Source organism: Mobula hypostoma, chromosome X1, assembly GCF_963921235.1.
Source record: "Mobula hypostoma chromosome X1, sMobHyp1.1, whole genome shotgun sequence".
Classification (NCBI taxonomy): domain Eukaryota; kingdom Metazoa; phylum Chordata; class Chondrichthyes; order Myliobatiformes; family Myliobatidae; genus Mobula; species Mobula hypostoma.
The window spans coordinates 10,589,061-10,611,120 of record NC_086128.1 but is presented as its reverse complement, the minus strand read 5'-3'; the positions used below and the strand labels follow the sequence as shown (position 1 = coordinate 10,611,120).

At 41.6% G+C, this 22,060-nt stretch overlaps 1 protein-coding gene and 1 pseudogene across 1 annotated transcript in view; both read right to left on the bottom strand.

The window, feature by feature from the left end:
• Nucleotides 1–9,028: 9,028 nt before the first annotated feature.
• On the bottom strand, nt 9,029–10,895 carry LOC134340488 (probable ATP-dependent RNA helicase DDX4; annotated as a pseudogene).
• A 4,511-nt stretch (nt 10,896–15,406) lies between these two features.
• LOC134340487 (parathyroid hormone/parathyroid hormone-related peptide receptor-like) overlaps nt 15,407–22,060 on the bottom strand; it is a 59,443-nt gene continuing 52,789 nt past the window's right edge. Inside the window, exons 12-13 of the mRNA XM_063037798.1 lie at nt 18,528–18,569; nt 15,407–15,781 (exon numbers count right to left, since the gene is read on the bottom strand). Coding sequence (XP_062893868.1) covers nt 15,407–15,781; nt 18,528–18,569 — 417 coding nt within the window. The remainder of the gene's footprint in view (nt 15,782–18,527; nt 18,570–22,060) is intronic.

Below are 22,060 nucleotides of genomic sequence, written 5' to 3'. Positions count from 1 at the left end.
ATAGTTCAAACCTGTGCATCAAAGAGGAGTATCAGAAGTAAAATTGTAACAGTCTCCAACCTCCCGGCCACCCTGAATCCAGCATTGCTATTAAGCCAGGAGACCAAGCCAGGTTCAGTAAAAGTAGAAGTACATATAAAAGTATGCCTTTCTGTTAAATCTAGTGTGAATTAATGAATTATACAAATTGTATATAGCACAATTTTTTGTGTGAAATAAGCATGCTATTAACTAAACTGTAACCCCTTAACTAATCATTAATTCAAACTGTGATCTCTATCTGGTAGTGAATAGTGTGAGAAATTACATAGCCAACAGGGAAAAAAAAATCCCTATTGTATTGAACCAATTTTTTTTCTTTGTTATAGATATAATAGAAAATGGTCTTAAAACAAAGTTTTAAGAGGATGAGCAGCCAGAAGTGATGATCCATGTTGATATGAACAGTATAGGCAGAAAGAGGGATGAGGTTGTTCAAAGGGAATTTAAGGAGTGAGGTAGAAAGTTCAAAGTAGGACTTTTAAAGTCGCAATCTTATTATTTCCTGTGCCACATACTAGTGAGGCAAGAAATAATAAAATACAGTTGAATGCATGACTAAAGAGCTGGTGCTTGGAAGAGACTTTCAGATACATGGATTATTGGCCTGCTTTCCAGGTCAGTTAGGACTTGTACAAAAAAAGCAGTTGCTGCTGAACTGGAGGGGCTCCAATATTGTCATAGGAGGTTGCCATGTGCTACTTGGGAGGGTTTAAACTAATATGACAGGGGATGGGAACAAGAGCAGTAGGTCAGCAAGTAGAGCGATTGAGACATATGATCAAGTCCTATAGGAAGACAAGCAGGACTCCACATTCTAAATCTCTTCAAATTTGTAATGAAGTAGAGCCACTGGTGTGCCTTCTTCATGATTGTATCAATGTGTTTGGCTAAAGAAAAATCCTCCAAGTCGTTGACCCTCAGGAACGGGAAGCTGCTTACCTTTTCTATCACAGCCTTCTGGGATTTTTCCCACGCAACACATAAATATCCAGGAGGATGTAAAGAAGCTTCAGTGTGGGTCTGGACAAGTTGAGTGACTGAGTAGGTACATGGCTAAAGTAATATAATATGTAAAGATACAAAATTATCCACTTGTTATATTATTTAGAAAAGTTTTTGTTGCATTATGAGAGATTGAAAAGTGTTAATGTTCAAAAGGAAGTAGATGTACAAAGTACAAAATCACTATAAGCAAATATAAGTGAGAAGCAAGCAACTTGGTGGGGGGGAGGAAATAATGCATTAATCTTTATTCCAAAAGAATTTGACTACGGGAGATGTCTGACTGCAACTATATAGGGCCTTAGTGAGATAGCAACTGGAATATTGTGTACTCAGGAACAAATATACTTGCCATGGAGAGAGTTTAGCAATAATTCACTAGACATGTTCCATGGGGATGGCAGTTTTCTGTGCGAGGAGAAATGGAGTAGACTGGGCCTATATCCTCGAAGGTGGTAGAAAAATTAGAGGTGGCCTCATTGAAATTTACAAGATCTTTACAGGGTTTGAAAGGGTGGATAAAGGAAGGAGATATGAAGGAGTTTCTTCTCAGAATGGAGAATGTTTGGAATTCCAAAGCTTAGAAGGCTCAGTGAGGTTGCTCAAAATGGAGATTGATAGATATCTGAATATTGAGGGATGGTAGAGAAAATGACATTGAGGTAGAAGATCAACCATGATCTTGCCTGACTAGTGGAGAAGGTTTGAAGAACCCACTAACTTACTCTTTCTGTTATATTCTATGTTCTTATTACGTAGTCAGTTACAAAGTCAACAAAAAAAGAATTCTTAAAATCAGTATTTTAAGAATAAAATTAGAAAGCACTTCTTCACACAGTGGATATTAGAAATTAGAATCCTCCCCAAAAAGTGGTGGGTGTTGGGGTAACTGGAAGTTGCAATTGGGTCAACAGTAGTGTTTTTTTTTTAACACACAAGAGTCTACAGATGCTTGAAATCTGGAACAACACACAAAATGCTGGAGGAACTCAGCAAGCCAGGCAGCATCTATAGAAAGGAATAAATAGTCAGCGATTCAGGCTGAGACTCTTCACCAGGACTGAAAGGGGGGAGGACAGTAGCCAGAATGAAAAGGTGGGGGAAAGGGAAGGTAGATGATAGATGAGGCAAGGTGGGTGGGGGAGGGGGAAATGAAGTGAAAAGCTGAGAAGATGGGTGGAAGAGGTAAAGGGCTAAAGGAGAAGGAATCTAATAGGAGAGGACAGTGGACCATGGAAGAAAGGGAAGGAGGAGGGGCATCAGGAGGAGGAGGTGGGCAGGTGAGGAGAAGAGAAGGGGTGAGAGGGGAAGTAGAATGGGGAATGGAAAATGAGAGAAGGGGGAGAAATCACCGGAAGTTAGAGAAGTCAAAGTTCACCATATCAAGTTGAAGGCTACCTAGATGGAATGTGAGGTGTTGATCCACCACCCTGAGTATGGCTTCATCGTGGCGGTAAAGGAAGCCATGGACAGACATATCAGTATGGGAATGGATGAATCAAATAGAAATGGATGGCCACTGGAGATCATGCTTTTTGAAGTGTACAGAGCAGTGGTACTTGACAAAGCAGTTCCCCATTCTGCGTCAGGTCTCACTGATATTGAGGAATCTGCATCAGAAGCACTGGATAGAGTAGATGATCCCAAGAATTGATGCTCAAGCTCCTTTGATCATTTTCCTTCATCTGTTACAGAATTTATGCCATCGGTTCCTAAAATGGGATTAAAGTATGCGAAGAAATGCTTCAGAAGAAAAAGTATTTCAGGATGTATGTTGTATACATTTCTCTGACATTAAAGGTACCTTTGAAATATTGAAGATATATGAAGGGTTAAGTGACCTCTTAATCTTATTCCTGTGTTCACGAAGTCATGGAATCAAAGAATTGCTATTGCATGGGAGGAGGCCATTCAGTCCCCATTCCATCCACAAAGCCCTGCAGATTATTTCCCTACAAGCTGTTACCCAATTGTTTTGGAAAGTTCTAGTTGACTGCTTCCACCACCCTTGGAGACAGTGAGTTCCAGACTACTCTGCATAAAAAATTTCCTCACAAACCTGTGGGTTGACATGCCCGTCAGTTTAGATCTGTGTCTCCTGGTTTCACTATCTATGGGAATAATGTCTGTTCGCTTATATAATCCTGTGTGTCTCTATCAGATCTTCTGTCAACCTTCTGTGCTCCTTCATTCTAACCTTGCAGCTGAAAACCCTTAAAGTGGATCCATGTCAGTCTCCCCTGCACCCTCTGTCGAATCTTCACAATCTTCCCCAAAGTACGATAGCCAGAACTATGTGTAGTAACCTCTTCACTGTTATAGTCTGTGTCACGTACTTTATTAACCACGCTCTCAACATACCTAGCAATTGCAGAAATGTATGCATATAACAACAGATGTCACTCTCTGTCCTTGCACACCATTTGGAGCTGTGCGATTTATTCCAATCTGCTGTTCTTTGCTTTTTCTACCAGAAAGATATCATGTTACATTGTGCTGAACAGTGGGATCTCACTTAATGCTCAGGGTGTGTTCCCAGAAAAAAGCACCAATGGAATCAATGCTTAAAGAGAACTTTATAGCATTATAAAGGAACATGTTATTGACACTGCTGGGAACCTGGGTGCATAGTATTTGGGTTAAATCTTTGGCCTCAGTATGATGTTGGGTGAGCCATGCAATCACTCACCACTGACATGTGGAGCTCATGGCTGCTGTAGTAAGTATGGACCATTGTTTGGGACGGGCATCACATACGCTGAGACAAATGTATGTACAGACGGTTGAGAGCCAACCACACCTCTGGTGTTTGGTGTTGGGGGATCTTGATGCAGTTTTGGGGTTGTTTCAACTTTTGGAAGAAAAGTGCCTTAAATAAAATGGAGAAAAGAAAATGTTTGTTTATATGGAAAATTACTCACTCAGAGCCATTATGTCTTTCATGTGTATGGACTGTATTTTGATTGTTTTTTCCCCTTGTAGTCTGCCTATCATTTTTAATACCGAGCATAATTGCAGATCAAAACCAGAATGTGAGGCTGAAACACAGCAAATTGCCTCTGGTGCGTCAGCTGAGATTGTAATCGAGGTCAATTTGCCACAGGCACTATGAACTTCTTGCATTAATGGGAGCAGAGCTGGAGATCTGTTATGGAAAATGTCAAAGTATACAGCTTTGTTGTGATTATTCACTTCAATGTGGCTCAGGCTCTGACAGCACAGCAGCTTAAAGCTTGAAAATCCTTTTAGATATTTTATACCGTTGAACATTTAACACTTGAATTCTGAATTAGAACTTTTCCTGTAGTTTGTGGGGTAAGAGTTTAATGTAAATTTGGTGGAAAATGCAACTGTTGGTTTTAAATCAGATATACTCATTGTAATATTGTGATCATGCTCTTTCCCTGGTTGATGTGGAAATCTACTCTCAGTGTAATTCTGATCCTGTTCAGTCAGATTTTCAAGTACTTCAGCCTGAGATGGGAACAGCCAGTAGCCTACCTTGGGTTCAGGTTAACCTGAGGTCAGTGCGGTATTCTACATTATATGCAAGGGAGGTTGAAGCCTGCCCTGGCAAAGTGTATTCAGGGCTGCAGTGCAATAAAATTGTCCCTAAACTGAGAATAATCCATGGGGCACCAGCACATTTTGTGAGAAAACAGACCATGCTGGTAACTCAATTGTTGGTAACATTCCCTCATCTTAGTGAGAAAGAAAGCACAGCACTGGAGATTTGATTGTGGCTCACAAGGAGGCACATAATGAGTGTGGGTTCATTCAGACCCTGTTCACCAAGTCCCAGGAACAGACTTACCTGCTTTGGGGGGGATTAATATTCTTTTAGGTGCTCAGTACAGCTTATAGGTAAGCACACCTTGATGAAATCACCAAGACTACCTGTAGGGAGAAAGTGAGCTTACACAGGTTCTGCTCAGCTGATGAGTCACACTCGAGGGTCCAGGAAGCCCTTCCAGCACTGAGAAGATCAGGACTGCAAAGCTGCAGGAACTCCTCACCCTCTTTGCAAGTTTAATTTCATTTCTTTCTTATGACAAAGGGTTTTTGAACTGAAGCATGAACTCTGTTTCTTCTTCTCCTGGTACTGCCTGATCTGCTGTATGTTTCCACCATTTTCTGTTTTTACTTCAGATTTCCTACAGTTTATAATTTTCACTCATTGCTTAATTCATTGTCAGTTCTCTTCCATGAATACCAAATGTGAAGCTGGCTCCATGCTCCAGCATATCTTCTGTTTTTTTTTTAAACCTTGCTCACCCTCTTCTTGTTTCCCTTGTTGTCTTCAATAAGGTGTTGACCAAACCCTCCCTCCACCGCCACATCTCAGAAGATTTTAGAATCAGATCTATTATCACTGACATATGACATGATTTTCTTTTGTTTTTGTGGCAGTAGTATAATGCAAAGACATAAAAAAAGAAATGGTGCGAAAAAAAGGAATAATGAAATATTGTTCACAGGCCATTCAGAGATCTAATAGTGGAGGGGAAGCACTGTTTCTAAATCATTGTGTGTGGGTCTTCAGGCTCCTGTACCCTTCTCCTTGATGTTAGTAATGAGAAGAGGGCATGTCCTGGATGGTGAAGGTCATTAGTGATGGATGCCACCTTCTTGAGGCACCAAAGATCTACCAACATCTACGGCATCTTGTAACCCTATGCATTGGAGGCTTCATAACAGGTTGTGATACCAGTCAGAATTCTCTCCACTGCACACCTATAGAAATTTGTAAGAGTTTTTTGTGACATACCATATCTCCTCAAACTCCAAATGAAGCAGAGCCACTGGCATACCTTCATCATGCTTGCATCCTGTGGCCAGGATAGATCCTCGGAGATATTAACGCCCAGGAAATTGAAGTTGCTTACCTTTTCCTCTGCTGACACCTTAATAAGGATGGGTGTGTGTTCTCCAGACTTTCTCTTCTTTAAGTCCACAGTCAGGTCCTTAGTCTTGCTGACATTGAGTGTGAGATAGTTGTTACAACATCATTTTTCTTTATCAATTCAGTTCATGTGGATTCCTCACTTCATCATTCTGATACATCTAGGATCACTGGTATGTTCAACTATCAGGTGTTTATCTATTGTGTCACCACATCTTAAGATCCATGCTTGATGCCATGTGGTAGATCTCTCCCTGCAACAAAACTCACTCTGTCTCAAAGCTGCTATGGTCCACAGTTCCACATCATCCTCTGCTGCCTTCAGTGCTCCAGAAAGCCATCTTTGGCCTTCCCTTCAGATGTCACAGATGCAAACGCAATATCCACCCGGAGTCTTTCATTCCATTTTCTTTCCTCCAATCCCATTCTTTTGCCCAGTTTTACCTCGGGCTGTGTTTCCACTATCCTCTCCAATCTTCCCCTTTCACTGCCATAAGATCAGTGCTCAGCTTTGTCCCCTTACACTCCCCGCTAGTAAAGGACTGTATTCAGGTGTTCCACTCACTGACTAGTTCCACTAATAGAGAGTTTATTTTTTCAGATAATCCCTTCACTAACTAGTTCCACTAATAGAGGAGTATGTTCAAATGATAACTCATTGACTAGTTCCACTAGTAGAGTGGTGTTCTCAAGTAATCCCCTCACTGACTAGCTCCACTAGTAGAGGGATGTGTCCAAAGATTCAAAGTACACTTATTATTAAAATAGGTATGCAGTATTCAACCCTGAGATTTGTCTTTCCCACAGACAGCCACAAAACAAAGAAAACCATGGAATCCATTCAAAGAAAAACATCGAAACCACCCCCCCCCATGCGCTAAAACACAAAATCAGAAGAGCCCAATGGTATCATGGTAAAAACATTCCAGTGGTTGGAGACAGACCTCACACAAGGGAAGATGGGTGTGGTTGTTGGAGGTCAATTACTCCAGCTCCAGGTCATTACTGCAGGAGTTCCTTGGGCAGTATCCTGGGCCTAACCATCTTCTGCTGCTTCATCAGTGGCCTTCCGTCCATCGAAGGTTAGAGTCTGGGATATTAACTGATGATTGTATAGTGTTCAATTCCATTTCTAACTTCTCAGCAAATGAAGTAACTTATAACTGCAGGTAGCAAGACCTCAACAGGGTCTGATAAATGTTAATAATATTCATACTACAAGAGTGCCAGGTAATGACCATCTCCAACAAGGGGGAGGGGGAGTCTAACTTCTGAATCTTAACCATCAATGGCATTGTGCCCACAATTATCTTCCTGAGGGTCACCACTAACCAGAAACTCAACTGGACTAACACACCTCTTTAATCTTTACTCCCTCGCCTTAAATTCATGTGGATTGCTTGGGAAAAAGATCGTCTACCATATCTATGCCTCTCATAATTTTATAAACATCTATCTGGTCCCCCCTCAGCCTCCAATGTTTGAGAGAGAAACCCAAGTTTTGTCCTACCTCTCCTTCTGAATCATACCCTATAATCTAGGCCACATCCTTGTAAACATCTTCTGCACTCTCTCCAGAGCCTTCATTGGTTAGGCCATTTAGCATCAGTCATCCTTACTGTAATGGGGAAACCAGAACTATACTATGCTTCAAATGCGGCCTAATCATGGTTTTATACAGCTGTAACATGACTTCCTGACTTATACTCAATGTCTTGTTCAATGAAAGCAAACATGCCATATATCTTCTTTGCCACCCTATTTACTTGCGTAGCCACTTTCAGGGAGCTATGGATTTGGACCCAAGGATCTCTCTGTATGTCAGTGCTGTTAGGAGTCCTGCCATTAACTGTATGCTTCCCCTTTAAATTTGATTTTCCAAGTACAACACCTCACAGTTTGCTGGATTTACCTGCACCTGCCATTTGTCTGCCTGTATCTGTAACCTATCTACATCCTGCTGTATCCTTTGACAACTTTCTACACTATCCATAACTCCTCCAATCTTTGTGCCATCTGCAAATCTACTAATGCACCAATCTACATTTTCTTCCAAGTTATTTACATATCTCACAAACAACAGAGATCCCAGCACTGATCCCTACAGAACACCACTGGTCACAGTCCTCCAGCCAGAATAACTGCCATACATCACTACCCACTGAGCTGTGATCCCATGCATTTTAATCTTCTGGATGAGCTACCATGAGGGACCTTGTTAAATGCCTTACTATAATCCATGTAGACAACATCTATTGTCCTAACCTCATTAATCACTTACATCACCACCTCAAAAAAAACTCAATTGTTTGGAAGACATAACCTGCCCCATACAAAGCCATACTGACTGCCCCTAATCAGACCATATCTTTCTGAATCCATGTAAATCCTATCCCTAAAAATCCTCTCCAATCGGGTCCTTTCCACTGACGTGAGGCTCACTGGCCTATAATTTCCTGGATTATCCCTATTTTCCTTCTTGAATAAAGGAACAACATTGGCTACTCAGCAGTCCTCCAGGTCCTCACCTGTTGCTAACCAGGATACAAAGAACTTGGTCAATGCTCCAGCCTCTTTCAGTAACCTAGGATATATCTCATCAGCCTTGAGGCTTTATCCACCCTCGATGCTCTTCAGAAGACCCAGCACCACCTCTTTGATCTCAAAGTGCCCTAGCACATTAGCGTGTTCCACGCTGTTCTCACTAACCTCTGTCTCCTTCTTGGTGAATATAGATACAAAGTACTCACTTAATGCCTCACCCACATCATCTGACTCCAAGCATAAATTCCCTTCTTTGTCTTGAGTGCTCCTACCCTCTGCTGAGTTATCCTATTGTTTTTTTGATAGTTTTTCAGTTTATTATAACCTTACTGAAATTTCCCAAGTCATACAGATAACAAATAAATAGATCAACATTGTAATACCTGACCACTGTGATGCAACTTAAATATGAAAACGTGTGCAACTAAATGTAAACACAAATTTTACAAATGAGCTTCCTATAAAATAGGTAAACAATGAAAAGCTTCAATATTAATAACCCTTAGTGGACACTGTTTTAAAGTTTAAGTGTGGGCATTATTCCCAAATATCTTCATTTTCACCATATGTCACCAGCGGACTTGCTTCATAACCACTGAAGTTTCTGTTAACACCCAACATCTTGCGTGTACCTACAGAAGCAAAGACTATCCAAGGGAGTTATGGTAACTAGTTCCATGAGCAGCAAAAGCAATTTCTTCTAACCATACAGGAACTTCTTGCTGTGCATCAGAGAGGACCTTTAGGAGGGCTCATGCTATTGGCATACTTGAATCAAAGAATGATATTGCTTTGCCAACATGTCCACAATGACCTGTGCGTCCAAAGCGATGGACGTATTCATCAATGGTGGACAGCAAATCGAAGTTAATAACATGTTGTATGTACTCAATGTCTAATCCTCGAGCTGCCATTGCTGTAGCCACCAAAATGGGACACTTCTCTGTACGGAAGCCACCAAGTGCTATCTCTCTTTCCCTTTGCTCTCGATCACCATGCATACTTGTGGGGAATTTCTCTTGACAAAGGAAAGCAGCAAGAAAGTCAGCTTTTCTTTTGGTATCAACAAAGATCGTAGTCCGTTCAATACCTGTATTAGTGAGGATTTCAATCAGTTTGTTCCTTTCGAAATACTGGTCAACTTGCAGTACGGACTGCTGTACATCACCACAGGCTCCTCCCACTCGACCAACAGCAAGGAACAAATAATCACTCTATGAAATCTGCAGCCAACCTCTGAATCTCTTCAGGAAAAGTCAACACTAAACATCAGAATCTAGCGGTCTTGTTTCGGTGACATGCCAAGTGAGTCTACTAGTTTCCGCATAGCTAGTTCAAATCCCATATCCAACGTACGATCTGCTTCATCCAGTATCAGGTACTGGACTTTCCCAAGGGCAACTTTCCCTTTTGAGATAATATCCAAAAGTCTTCCTGGGGTGCCACACAATATATTACAGCCTTGCAGAACCTGGCGGATTTGATGTGCTATACTTGTTCCTCCATAGAGTACAACAGGTTTCACAATAGTTCCATAAGAAAACTTACTAGCTTCCAGATGTATCTGATTGATCAGTTCATGTGTAGATGCTGAAACTCCTGAGATCGACAAGCTGCTGCCTTACCCTTGAGCAGCATTTCTATTATTGGCAATAGGAAAGCAGCCATTTTCCCAGAGCCTGTCTGAGTATGTCATCAAATCCCAGCCCGCAAGCACAATTGGAATTCCGTACTTCTGAACTGGTGTTGGCTTCAGGTATCCAGCCTTGCTAATGTTATTGTTCAATGTTTCACATAGATGAGCTTCATCAAATGTCAGTATAGCAGGTGGGATGTTTATTCCTGAAACATCCACAAGAATTTCATCATATTTATCGAAGTTAATTCCAGTCTGATTTCAAGCAAACATAGCATTTTCTTCTTCAGGTGGTGCTGGAGGGACATAGGTTACCTTGGGACTTTGGTTTAGACTGTCACCACCAGCACTGTCAGAATCCCATTGACCTCCCAATGTAGAATTAGATCCAGACAAAGGATGTTCATTTCTACCTCTATAACCACCTCTTGATGCAGCAGAACCAAATCCAGCTTTTCCACGACTGAAACAAAATCCACTATCACCTGACCGAATACCAATTCCTGCTCTTGCACCAGAAATACCTCTACTGAGAGCCCCACCTCTGCCAATAGATCGTCCTTCATTCTGCACGTTCATTCTTGGAAGTACACTAGAGTCACCTCTGCCAAATCCATATCTTCTCCCAGCCTGTATGTTAAACTTATTTTTAATTGAAGTTGCATTTTGTGAAAAGCCTTTCAAATCTGAAGAGTGATTTCCATTGATATCATCATTCATTAGCCTTGCCATATCAACAGAAGATGGGATATTGGTAACAGGCTCCATTTCAAATTCAGGATCCCAAACTTCTGCCACGTGGGAAAAATCTAGTTAACAATGGCTGCACTCCAAACTATACTAAAAAGTCTGCTTCCTACCACTTCCCCAAGACCTCTTTTTCTAACCCCTATTGTTTTCAATGTAAGTATAAAATGCCTTTAATTCTACTTGTTAAGGAAATTTCATGGTCTGTTTTGACCCCCCCAGTTCCATGCTTGAGTTCTATCCTGCTATTTTTATATTCCTCAAGGACCCTGTCTAAATTTTATATTTCTTTATTTAGAGATTCAGCATGCTAACAGCCCTTACCTGCTGAACAAACCTGTCCTGCCCAGTTACACCCATGTGACCAACTAACCTGCTTAACCCGTACATCTTTGGAATGTGGGAGGAAACCGGGGCACCCAGATGAAACCTATGCGGTCATGAGGAAAATTTGCAATCTCCTTACAGATAGCGGTAGGAATTGAATCCAGGTCACTGGCGCTGTAGTAGCATTATGCTCACCACTATGCTTAGTCAAAAAGAAAAAGGAAGCAGGTGTAAAGTTCAGAAATCTAACTTTAGCTTTCAGGCTCCAAACTTATTCGTATCTATCTTTTTTGTAATTTATTTATTATTGAAGTTCATCATCAAACAAAACTTTCCATAAGATGTATTTCAGATACTATACGTATATATCATATAGTCATATTTGTCACAAATCTCCACATAATATTTATCTGAGGTATACACTTGTAAAAAGGAGAGGAAAGAAAGAACAATCAAAAGAAGAAAACTATGTACAAAGTAGGGAGTGATCTTCTTACAACATATTCATTGACTTGTGAGACTAAAATCGGGCCTATAAGATGTTATGTGGTTAAACCATTTTTCCCAGTATGAATCAAATTATTCCAATTTATGAATAACATATGCTGTTATCTTCTCCATTTTGTAAATGTCCATTGTAATTTCCATCCATACATTTAAAGATGGGCTCTCCTGTCACCAAAACCAAGGAGATGATCGTTGATTTCAGACGGTCTCAGCCTGAGCACACACCCCTCAGCATCAGCAGCTCCACAGTGGAGAGAGTGGAAAACATCAAGTTCCTTGGGGTGCAGATCTCGGACAATCTCACCTGGTCCAGGAACACCACTGGGATTGTGAACCGGGCCCAGCAGAGATTGTACTTTCTGAGGAAGCTTAAACAAGCATCACTCCCCACTAATATCTTAACTACGTTCTACAGAGGCGTGGTTGAGAGTGTGCTGACCTTTTGCATCACAACCTGGTACTCCAGCTGCAGTGCTGTCGACAAAAAAGCCTTGCAGAGGGTGGTTAGGGGAGCAGAGAAGGTTATTGGGGTCTCCTTACCTTCTGTCCAAGACCTCTTTCAGAGTCGATGCCTCCAGAAGACACGGTACATCATTAAAGACCCCTCACACCCTCTCTATGAACTGTTTGTTCTTCTGCCATCAGGCAAACGTTACAGGAGCATCAAAACTAAAACCATAAGGCTACTAAACAGCTTCCTTCCACAGGCAGTCAGACTGCTAAATAGCTGCTCCACCTGACTCAGCTTTGGATACTTTTAACTTGCACTGGACACTTATAACTGATTTTAACTGACATGTGGCTGTTGTGTTTTACTATTTATTGTTATGTTTATTATTTAGTGTTGCGTTTGTTATGTTATAATTGCACTGCTCCTGAGAAATGCTGTCTCATTCTGCCCTGCAGAGTTGATGTATGGTTAGAATGACAATAAAGTTTTTTGAATCTTGAATCTTGATAACCATTTCCTGGTAAGGGTCTTTTTACCAGCCACCAGCAGTACATTCATTAAATATTTATCTCTTTTCAACCATTCTTGAGGTATATACCCAAAATATATGGTCCTACTTTCTAAGGGTATTTCACATTGAAAGATGTCTTGTAGGGCATTGTGTATCCCACTCCAATAGTCTTTGATAATGGGGCATTCCCAGAAAATATGATAATGGTTTGCATTTTGATTTCCACAATTTCTCCAGCAAACAGGGAGGTTACTATCATAATGGGATTTCTGAGAGGGTGTAATAAAATATCAAGTTTTTCCACCCGAACTCCCTCCATTTCTGTGAACTGGTACACTTGCATTGATACCTCCATATTATTGGCCATTCTTCCTCAGATATTATTATCCCTCCTTCCTTCTCCCATTTTGTTTTAATGTATGAAGTCGAATGTGTTTTAAGATTTGACAAACCCTTATACATGCTTAAAATTATTCTACTACCGTTGTCTGAATTATATGCTTTTCTAAATAGCTCTATCAAGCATGTACTTGCCTTGGTTACATTTTTCACTGTCCTATTAACATACTGTCGCATCTGTACATATCGATAAAAGTCTTGTTTTTCTAATAAGTGTTTCTCTTTGAGCATTTCAAAACTGAACAGTGTTCCTTCTTTCATTATACTGCAAATAGATGTTATTCCTTTAGCTGTCCAGTGCTTAAATCTAGCATCCAGTTTGTCCGGCGTAAAATCCGAGTCATATGCACACCATTTAAGAATTGCAATGTCTCTCTCTAGTTTATATTCTTTTATAATAGTTTTCCATATTTTAGGAGCCCATTTCACCCATGGGTTATCAGTAGCATTTATGTAACTTTGTAGGTTATCAGCCAGAGTTGCCTGTATGGGAATGGAAAGTATCCTCTCCTCAATGTTTTTCCATTGAGCGTCATATGATGGATTGCACGAGCATATCACGGCTCTCAACTGTGCTGCAAAATAGTAATCTCTAAGCAAAGGTAAGCCCCATCCCCCCTTTTCCTTGGCTAATTGCAAAGATTTGAGATGAATTCTAGGCTTTTTACCTTGCCATATATATCTTGATAGCATCTTGTTCCATTCATTGAATTGATTTTGGTTAATCTCTATTGGAAGGTTTTGAAAGAGATTTAGTAGTCTGGGCAGTATATTCATTTTAATAGATTCAATCCTTGAACTGAGACCAAGAAAAGGAATTAGGTTCCATCTTGTTATATCTTCCTTAATTTTTAATATATAGGCTGATAATTGCGTTCTGATAATTTTGCTAAATTTTTTGGCATAATGATGCCCAAATATTTGACAGACTCTGTTTGCCATGCACAAGGATATCTGCTTTCAATTTCTCTTGGTGGTCTACAGTTACATGAAAGTAGTTGGGTTTTAAGTATGTTGACCTTGCATCCTGATAATTGGCCATATTGTTCAAAGGATTACATCAATTTAGGTAAAGAGTATGTTGGTTGCCCTAGATAGAGAAAAATGTCATCCGCGTAACAGGCCAACTTACGTTCTGTCCCTTTAGTAGTAATTCCCCTGATATCTTCATTTTGTCTAATGTGTTGAGCTAATGGTTCCAGATATAATGCGAAGAGTAACGGTGACCATGCACAACCCTCTCTCGTGCCCCTTTCTAGGGTTCATACCTATCTTAAAGCTTAGAGTTGTGATCACTGTTCTCAAAAGCTTTCCCGATGAAAGGTCAGTCTGCTGGCTGGGCTCATTTTTCAAAATAAGGTTCAGTATGGTCCCCCTTCAAGTTGGATTACCCATGTATTGTTTCAAGAAACTCTAACCCTAACTCTAAAACTCTTGGATTTACCAAAGAAATTCTACAAAGAAATTTAAGCCTCGTGCATCAAGGATGTCCCAGTCAATAATGAGAAGTTAAAACCACCCACTATGATAATTCTATTGCTTTAATGTTGTTCCATAATTTGCCTATATTTCTGTTCCTCTCTCTCCCAAAGACTATTGGGAGGTCAATAGTATAAACCCATCAGACTGATTGCATCTTTCTTATTTTTTGTTTCTACCCATATTGTCTCAGTAGATGAGCCCTTCAGTGTGTCCCCTCTGAATGCAGTTGTAACATTCTCCCTGATTACAGTGCAGCTCCTCCATCTCTTTTACCACCCTCCCAATCTTGTCTAAGACATCAAAACCCTGGAATGTTGAGCTGCCAGTCCTGTCCCTCCGACAAAACTAAGTCTCATAGTCCCATGTACTCATCTGGGCTCTAAATTAATCTGCTGTACCTGTAATATTGAAATTAACACATTCATCCCACCTGTCCAACTGTGTTCATCAACCAGTCCTTTTCAAACAAACTTCCTAACATTGACCTTTAGCTTAATCCCTCTGTTGATAGATGTACCTGGCCTGCATTGTATTGTGTTACTTGGTCAGCCCTTCTCTAGATGCTATCTGCCTATTATAAAATGTCTAACATGGGAGATGCTCAAACTACTACGGGTCACGGACCCTGTCGCCTGAGGGCAGGGGTTCCCAACCATTTTTATGCCATGGACCCCTACCATTAACTGAGGGATCTGTGGATCCCAGGTCGGGAACACCTGGCCTTGGGACTTGTCTCTCAAGTTCAGTCTCTCCTGCCTGGTAATAAATGAGTCGACACCAACTTTTAGTTGATCTGTATACTGTTTCTTTTATTCAGCAGATTGAAGGTTGCAGGGATAAAGCACTTCAGTTTGTTCACATCACTGTTTCCCATTGATGATGGAGAGAAGGATGGAGATGCTGCTCCCGCTCCATGCCCTCTACATTTTTCTCCGTGCCCTCTACATGTCTCTCCGTGTTGGCCAGGCTGGGAGAGGGCAGGTAGTTGTCTGAGGGGGGTGTACTTGGAGTGTTACCAGGCAGCTTGATGATGGAATGCAGAGGCAGGGTGCAGGGCCGGGCATTACTGTGTGTTGTGGACAGGCCTCGTGTGGCGATGGTGCTGCTAATGCTGTTAGTAGCATGAGAGGTCACAGCTCCATAAGGGCAGCTACTGCCTGCCCGTGCCTGTTGCTGAAAATTCAGGCGTATGTTCCGCCTCAACCAGGACTTCTTTATTTCTGCCTGAACCTGCAGAGAGCATAGAATAAAAATCTAAGTTAGAGAGTGAGGATTGCAAATGCTGGAAATATTCAGCAGGTTAGATAGACAGCATCTGTTGGGAAAGAAAGGTAGAGATTGTGATGGGCTGATGATGTCATTGAAGGGGAGACTTGAGTGATGATGTCACTACAATGGGACAACAGGGGCTGTGACATCATTGCAAAGGGCTGACTGGGATTTATGATGTCATTCTGAAGGAGCAAACTGGGCTTTGTCACTGTGAAGGAGTGCTGATTGTTATTGTGAAGGGGAGATGTGTTAAGGTGTCACTGTGAAAGAGATGGGTTATGAACTTACTGGGAAGTGCTGATTGGGATCTGATGCCATTGTGAAGAGCAGGCAGGTCGTTTTGTTGGAGAGACTAAGGGTGATCATTATTCATCTTTTACACTTTTGTAATTTAAAGCAATTTTTATGTATTGCACTCTATTGCTACTGCTAAATAATGACTTTCATGACACATATCAATAATACTAAACCTGATTCTGATAACATTGGGATGGAGTGATAGGGATTAACGTGAAGAGACTCTGAAGTGGTCATGATATCAGTTTGGAAGAGGTATCATACTTACAGTATGAAGGAAATAGAAAAGGTGGAATGGATAATGCTACTTTGAGAGAAAGGCATGTGGACCCTGTTGTTATGGTGTAAACAGCTCATTTGGGTGGTGTTGACATTGCGAAGAAGTTTCCAGGGTTTCTGTGAAAAGTGATGGTGGTGACACTACAAAGGGGAAACAGGATATTATGTCATTGGAATACTTTAGATCAGCCTCTCACAATGATATCATAGACCATTGTGAGAGGGGACTAAGGTTATGATGTTTTGAAAGGTGGATTGGAATAATGATGTCTTTGTCATGGGAGATTGAGATCATGATGTCACTGGTAGGGGTTGAGTGAGGTTCTGATATCATCTGAAGAGCTGGTCAGAAACTAGGATTCTGATATAATTGTGAAGGGGTGATTTTAGTAATAATGTAACCATGATGGGAAGCTGGTGCTATAGTGTCATTGAGGAACTGATTGGAGGATGATGTTATTGTGAAGGGGTGACTGGATCTATGATGTCTCTAAAGTGCTGATTGGTGCTATGAAGTAAAGTGTATTCTGATAGGGTGATTAGTGTCATATAATGGTTAAGTGCTGAATAGAATTGTGTCATAACTGAGTTCTTAAAGTCAACAGGAAGAGGTGATTGAAATGAAGATGCGTAGCATAGTGAAGAGCACATTTTGTGATTATGATGCATTGTGACTTCACACAATTTTGGAGCTTTGATTACATCATTGTGAAGGAATGGTCACATTTATGGTGCCATGGTTAGTTGACTGGGCTTTTGATGCTGTGGGATAATTGGGTTTGTGACCTAAGTTATCAGGTGTGGGGGAATTATATTCCTGTTTAGAGAGACACCCTTGATGAGTATAAAAACTGAAAATAACTTGTACAAAGACTTTGGAGAGGTATAGAGGGCCAGGAAATGTCCATGGCAAGTAAGATTAAGGAAAACCACAAGAGATGTTATGTATATCTTAGATTCAGAGTGATAGTTAGGAAGCAGCCAGATCTACTCAAGGGCAAAAAGAGGGAATTTATACATGGAGCTAGAGGAAGTGGACAAGGTACTAAATGAGTATTTTCCATTGGTATTCAGCAAAGAGAGAGAAATTGATGGATGTTGAGATCAAGGAGGGGTATGTTAATATTCCAGGGCATGTTGATATCAAGGAGGAGGAGGTAGGTGTTGTGTGTCCTAAAACTCATTAAGGTGATTAAGTTCCCAGGCCTGATTAAACCTATCCCAGGATACTGAGCTAGATTCCCAGGGAAGCAAAGAGGGAAATTGGTGGGATCTTGACAGAGATCTTGGTATCCTCTTTTACCATGAGCAAAGTAGCAAAAGACGAGAGTAGCCAGTGTTGTTCTCTTGTTTATGAAGAGCAACAAGGATAATTCAGTAAATTATAGTCGTGATGATGTTCCGGAGTCTGGATTTATGTTGAAGAGTAACTAGGGATATGGCATCACCAACATGTGCATTAAGCCTGAAGATTAATTAGGTTTCTAAAATCAGTAGAGGATTACCAAGAAAGTTATATAGAAGAAGAAAGTTGTATATGAACTCAATGAATAAAAATGTAAGGAAAAACTAAATATTTTCAATAAAAATTAGCAAAAATAATTATTTAGCAGTCAGCATCATCTCTGCAATGAAATGCTTACTGTAAAAAATGCTTTCATGTCACAGCCAGTGGTTATAGAGCATGTTTTACATGGTAAAGTATCTCGGGCACTTCATAGAGAGAAATTCAGACAAAATTTTAACACTTTCTCAGAGGAACTTGTAACAGATGACAAGAGACTGTAGTTGCTGGAACTTGGAGCAAAAATTAAATTGCTGGAGGAACTCTGGGTCAGAAAGCATCTTCAGGTGATTAGAAATCTCATTTGAGGAGGAAGAGTGAGGCGTGGAGAGACAGAAATTTTCAAGGAGGTTATTGCAGCTGGTAAGTTGCAGGCAGCTGAAGCAAAGATTAAATTCGGATGATGAGAAATTGCAAAGTAAAGAGCTAGAGAAATCAGGAGAATGGTGTGAGAGCACTTGAAAGGAAGAATAAGAACTTTTCAGATCTGGGTTTTTTTAGAGCATGATGTTTTTCTGTTTCTGAAGTAAAGTTTCTCATTACTTCTGGCCTCGTGAAACTTACCTCACCATTGCAGAAGCAGTAGATAAATGCAACAAAAAAGCCCTGTTTGGGGGTAAAAAAAATCAAGTTAGTTTAATCATAGAAATACAAGAGCAAAAAGCCGCGCAGCCGAACAAGTCTACTCCCCAATATGTTGAGGGAACTGAAGTCTGCAAACATCATCTTCTAGCAGTGGAAGGTTATTGATGAAGCTGATTGGGCCTAGGCCACTGTTGAAGGAGAATGGCAAGTGGCGATCAGAAGCAGGGTTCCCTCTCCAAGTTTGACCTGATACTATGAGACTTCCGGGGGTTGAGAAATGATATTGCAGAGTTGTAGAATACTCTCCCATCTCTACACCACTGCCTCAACCACTCTGATGCCTGTACTGTCTGGTACCAGTAGGAGAGCACAAATCCAAGATTGATAAAGGAATTTGGGATCTTGGCTGATGGCAGGATTCCATTGTTCAATTATGGTGCATGATCCAGATGTTGGTGTGGAAGACGCTGTAGATTAACTATAAGTGTCTTCATCGGGACTATCAGCAGGAGGTTTGTGGTTTCAGTTTGACACTCCCATATCAGCTCAGACCCATCTGTGGACAAATGGTCAGGATCACCCTCAACTCCAAACATCACTGCTACTGCTGAGGAAATCCTCCAATGGGGCAGGTGGAGAAAGAGCAGACATGTTGCCCAGGCATGCTTTATACCTGGAGTGTCCAAGGGAAGGTGATAACTGAGGCATTAATGAGCCTCCATACCCCACATAGTTGTGCATGGCCATGTAACCCATCATGTGGCAGTCCACTGTGTGGCAGCATTTACATGAAGTGTTATGTACACTCATTCATCCAAGGGTTAGCCAACACCCACACTGCCCAGGGAATATCTGGTAGTGAAAGGCCTCCTCCAGTCTCTTGTGGAGCTGGGCCAATGTGGTGATGGCAACAGTTCTGACCTTGACACTGTATTCTTGTCCATGGAAGAGGACCAGAGTGACAACAGTTCCCAGTTCCTCACAGACCTGAGCCTTCAATACCATGATGATTGTGAAAAGAAATGGCTGGTCTCAGCATGGCTCAGTTTGACATCAAGGGGAGTAAATTAGTCGCCACTTGGCAGGGGGAGATGTTGGACTGAGTTAACAAGACCTGTTTCCTCTCTACCAGGCTTATTTTCTGTCTCTGCAATTCACCGGTGACACCAGAAGGCTGCACTTTGATTTAGCAGCACCCTGTGACACTGACTGGCACTCTGTCCTAAGAATCCACCTACAACTAGAGACTCATGCTGCCGAGCTCACCCAGCCAACTCACAGAACTCTTGGAAACATCCAATCAATGGGCTTTCCAACAGATCAGAGGGATTACCTGTGCATTGAAAATTGAGTTTGGATGAGCTGGCACTGACTATATTAATAAATGCTGGAAATGCTCATGATTCTGTCTGCAGTGCCATATCATGGCTTCCCAAACAACAATCCCACATCTGAAACCATAGAGTCACAGAGTTATGGATGACAGAAACAGGCCTTTTGGCCCATCACCTCCATGCTGGTCATAATCTGTGGTAATCCCATTTACCAGCCACTTGGTCTGTAGCCTCTTATACCTTGGTGATTCAAGTGTTCATCTAATTACCACTTACACGCTACATATGAGGGCCTCTGCCTCCACCACTCCTTCAGGCAGTGCATTCAAATTCCAACAACCCTCTACTGATAAAATTCTTCCTTGGATCCTCTCTAAACCTTATACCCCTTACCTTAAACTATATCTGCTGGTTTTAGATACATCTGTAATGGAAAAAGGTTTTCTACTTCTAAACCTGTCCATTCCACTTATAACTTTTTATCTCTATCAGGTCCCCTATAAACCTGGTTTGCTGTAAAGAAAACAAACCCAGCATAGCCCTGGGCTCTCACCATTTCAATCTCATCCCTCCTATAATTTATAATTCTATAAATAAGTTGTTATAGAAAACATAGAAACATAGAAAACCTACAGCACAATACAGGCCCTTTGGCTCACAAAGTTGTGCCTAACATGTCCCTACCTTAGAAATTACCTAGGGTTACCCATAGCCCTCTATTTTTCTAAGCTCCACGTACCTATCCAAAAGTCTCTTAAAAGACCCTATTGTATCTGCCTCCACCACTGTTGCTGACAGCCCATTCCACGCACTCACATAGTCATAGTCATACTTTATTGATCCTGGGGGAAATTGGTTTTCGTTACAGTTGCACCATAAATAATAAATAGTAATAAAACTATAAATAGTTAAATAGTAATATGTAAATTATGCCAGTAAATTATGAAATAAGTCCAGGACCAGCCTATTGGCTCAGGGTGTCTGACCCTCCAAGGGAGGAGTTGTGAAGTTTGATGGCCACAGGCAGGAATGACTTCCTATGACGCTCTGTGTTGTATCTCGGTGGAAAGAGTCTCTGGCTGAATGTACTCCTGTGCCCACCCAGTACATTATGTAGTGGATGGGAGATATTGTCCAAGATGGCATGCAACTTGGACAGCATCCTCTTTTCAGACATCACCGTGAGAGAGTCCAGTTCCATCCCCACAACATCACTGGCCTTACGAATGAGCTTGTTGATTCTGTTGGTGTCTGCTACCCTCAGCCTGCTGCCCCAGCACACAACAGCAAACATGATAGGACTGGCCACCACAGATTCGTAGAACGTCCTCAGCATCGTCCAGCAGATGTTAAAGGACCTCAGTCTCCTCAGGAAATAGAGATGGCTCTGACCCTTCTTGTAGACAGCCTCAGTGTTCTTTGACCAGTCCAGTTTATTGTCAATTCGTATCCCCAGGTATTTGTAATCCTCCACCATGTCCACACTGACCCCCTGGATGAAAACAGGGGTCACTGGTACCTTAGCTCTCCTCAGGTTTACCACCAGCTCCTTAGTCTTTTTCACATTAAGCTGCAGATAATTCTGCTCATACCATGTGACAAAGTTTCCTACTGTAGCCTGTACTCAGCCTCATCTCCCTTGCTGATGCATCCAACTATGGCAGAGTCATCCGAAAACTTCTAAAGATGACAAGACTCTGTGCAGTAGTTGAAGTCCGAGGTGTAAATGGTGAAGAGAAAGGAAGACAAGACAGTCCCCTGTGGAGCCCCAGTGCTGCTGATCACTCTGTCGGACACACAGTGTTGCAAGCACACGTACTGTGGTCTGCCAGTCAGGTAATCAAGAATCCATGACACCAGGAAAGCATCCACCTGCATCGCTGTCAGCTTCTCCCCCAGCAGAGCAGGCTGGATGGTGTTGAATGCTCTGGAGAAGTCAAAAAACATGACCCTCACAGTGCTCTCTGGCTTGTCCAGGTGGGCGTAGACACGATTCAGCAGGTAGACGACGGCATCCTCAACTCCTAGTCGGGGCTGGTAGGCAAACTGGAGGGGATCTAAGTGTGGCCTGACCATAGGCCAGAGCAGCTGCAGAACAAGTCTCTCCAGGGTCTCTCTGCGTAAAAAAACTTACCCCGACATCTCCTCTGCACCTACTTTCAAGCACCTTAAACCTGT